This window comes from Oncorhynchus nerka, linkage group LG19, assembly GCF_034236695.1.
Source record: "Oncorhynchus nerka isolate Pitt River linkage group LG19, Oner_Uvic_2.0, whole genome shotgun sequence".
NCBI classification, from domain to species: Eukaryota; Metazoa; Chordata; class Actinopteri; order Salmoniformes; family Salmonidae; genus Oncorhynchus; species Oncorhynchus nerka.
In genome coordinates, this window is record NC_088414.1 from 40,341,446 (window position 1) to 40,343,945 (window position 2,500).

General features: G+C 44.2%; 1 protein-coding gene across 1 annotated transcript in view; it reads right to left on the bottom strand.

Moving 5' to 3' along the window:
* The window catches only part of fryb (furry homolog b (Drosophila)), a 208,516-nt gene that overhangs the window by 64,135 nt on the left and 141,881 nt on the right, over nt 1-2,500 (bottom strand). Inside the window, 2 exon segments of the mRNA XM_065004939.1 lie at nt 1-13; nt 393-553. The exon segment at nt 1-13 is cut by the window's left edge and continues 98 nt beyond it. Of these exon segments, the coding sequence (XP_064861011.1) occupies nt 1-13; nt 393-553 (174 nt within the window).

Sequence of the window (2,500 nt, forward strand, 5' to 3'; positions counted from 1 at the left end):
CCGCGGACATCGCCTAGGGAGAATCCATGGAATATTTATGCATACTGTACGTCCATGTTTCCTTGTGTGTGTGTGTGTATGTGTGTGTGTGTACCTTCAGAGAACAGTACTGGTATTTGGTGTGTGTGTGTGTGTGTGTGTGTGTGTGTGTGTTTGTGTGTGTGTGTGTGTGCGTGTGTGAGTGTGTGTGTGTGTGTACTGTACCTTCAGAGGACAATACTGGTATCTGTGTGTGTGTGTGTGTGTGTGTGTGTGTGTGTGTACCTTCAGAGAACAGTACTGGCATCTGGTGTGTGTGTGTGTGTGTGTGTATGTTTGTGTGTGTGTGTACCTTCAGAGAACAGTACTGGTATCTGGTGTGTGTGTGTGCGTGTGTGTGTGTGTGTGTGTACCTTCAGAGAACAGTATTGGTATCTGGTGATCTGGTGGTTGCGGTCGCTGTAGCGGTCGAGGGGCGTGAACATCACGCTGAAGGGGCCAGCCCATTGGCTGAACAGGATGAAGAGGTGGTGCCTCAGAGACTGCTGGGGGAACAGGAAACGCCGGTGGTGGACTGCAGGAGAAGGAGGGGAGTTAAAAAGAGAAAGAGAAAGGGTTTTATTATCTATTTAAAACGCTTGACTTCCCCTTTAAACTATGACGGTGTTCTGAATGATGTCGTATTAATAATAATATACAGTGTTTAGCTGGACTTCCCCTTTAAACTATGACGGTGTCTGAATGATGTCGTATTAATAATAATATACAGTGTTTAGCTGGACTTCCCCTTTAAACTATGACGGTGTCCTGAATGATGTCGTATTAATAATAATATACAGTGTTTAGCTGGACTTCCCCTTTAAACTATGACAGTGTTCTGAATGATGTCAGTGTTTAGCCAGACTTCCCCTTTAAACTATGACGGTGTTCTGAAATAATATACAGTGTTTAGCTGGACTTCCCCTTTAAACTATGACGGTGTTCTGAATGATGTCGTATTAATAATAATATACAGTGTTTAGCCAGACTTCCCCTTTAAACTATGACAGTGTTCTGAATGATGTCGTATTAATAATAATATACAGTGTTTAGCCGGACTTCCCCTTTAAACTATGACAGTGTTCTGAATGATGTCGTATTAATAATAATATACAGTGTTTAGCCGGACTTCCCCTTTAAACTATGACAGTGTTCTGAATGATGTCGTATTAAAAATAGCACACATTCTACGTGTGGGTGGCCCCGGGTTTCGAACACACAATCCTAGTGTTATAGGCGCCATGCTTACCGTAAGAGAATGATCAAATCAAATTAAAGTGAACAATAGGCAAGTAAAGAAATAAAAACAGTAAAAAGTCAGGCTATATACAGTAGAGAGGCTACATACAGTAGAGAGGCTATATACAGTAGAGAGGCTATATACAGTAGAGAGGCTATAACAGTAGTGAGGCTATAACAGTAGAGAGGCTATAACAGTAGAGAGGCTACATACAGTAGAGAGGCTACATACAGTAGAGAGGCTACATACAGTAGAGAGGCTATATACAGTAGAGAGGCTACATACAGTAGAGAGGCTATATACAGTAGAGAGGCTACATACAGTAGAGAGGCTACATACAGTAGAGAGGCTATATACAGTAGTGAGGCTACATACAGTAGAGAGGCTACATACAGTAGAGAGGCTACATACAGTAGAGAGGCTATATACAGTAGAGAGGCTATATACAGTAGAGAGGCTATATACAGTAACGTGTGTAATGTGGTCATCCTGTCTGGGTTGGCGCCCCCCCTTGGGTTGTGCCATGGCGGAGATCTTTGTGGGCTATACTCAGCCTTGTCTCAGGATGGTAAGTTGGTGGTTGAAGATATCCCTCGAGTGTTGTGGGGGCTGTGCTTTGGCAAAGTGGGTGGGGTTATATCCTTCCTGTTTGGCCCTGTCCGGGGGTGTCCTCGGATGGGGCCACAGTGTCTTCTGACCCCTCCTGTCTCAGCCTCCAGTATTTATGCTGCAGTAGTTTATGTGTCGGGGGGCTAGGGTCAGTTTGTTATATCTGGAGTACCTCTCCTGTCCTATTCGGTGTCCTGTGTGAATTTAAGTGTGCTTTCTCTAATTCTCTCTTTCTTTCTCTCTCTTGCCTCAGGACTACCTGACATGATGACTCCTTGCTGTCCCCAGTCCACCTGGCCGTGCTGCTGCTCCAGTTTCAACTGTTCTGCCTTATTATTATTCGACCATGCTGGTCATTTATGAACATTTGAACATCTTGGCCATGTTCTGTTATAATCTCCACCCGGCACAGCCAGAAGAGGACTGGCCACCCCACATAGCCTGGTTCCTCTCTAGGTTTCTTCCTAGGTTTTGGCCTTTCTAGGGAGTTTTTCCTAGCCACCATGCTGCTACACCTGCATTGCTTGCTGTTTGGGGTTTTAGGCTGGGTTTCTGTACAGCACTTTGAGATATCAGCTGATGTACGAAGGGCTATATAAATACATTTGATTTGATTTGAATAACGAGGCTATA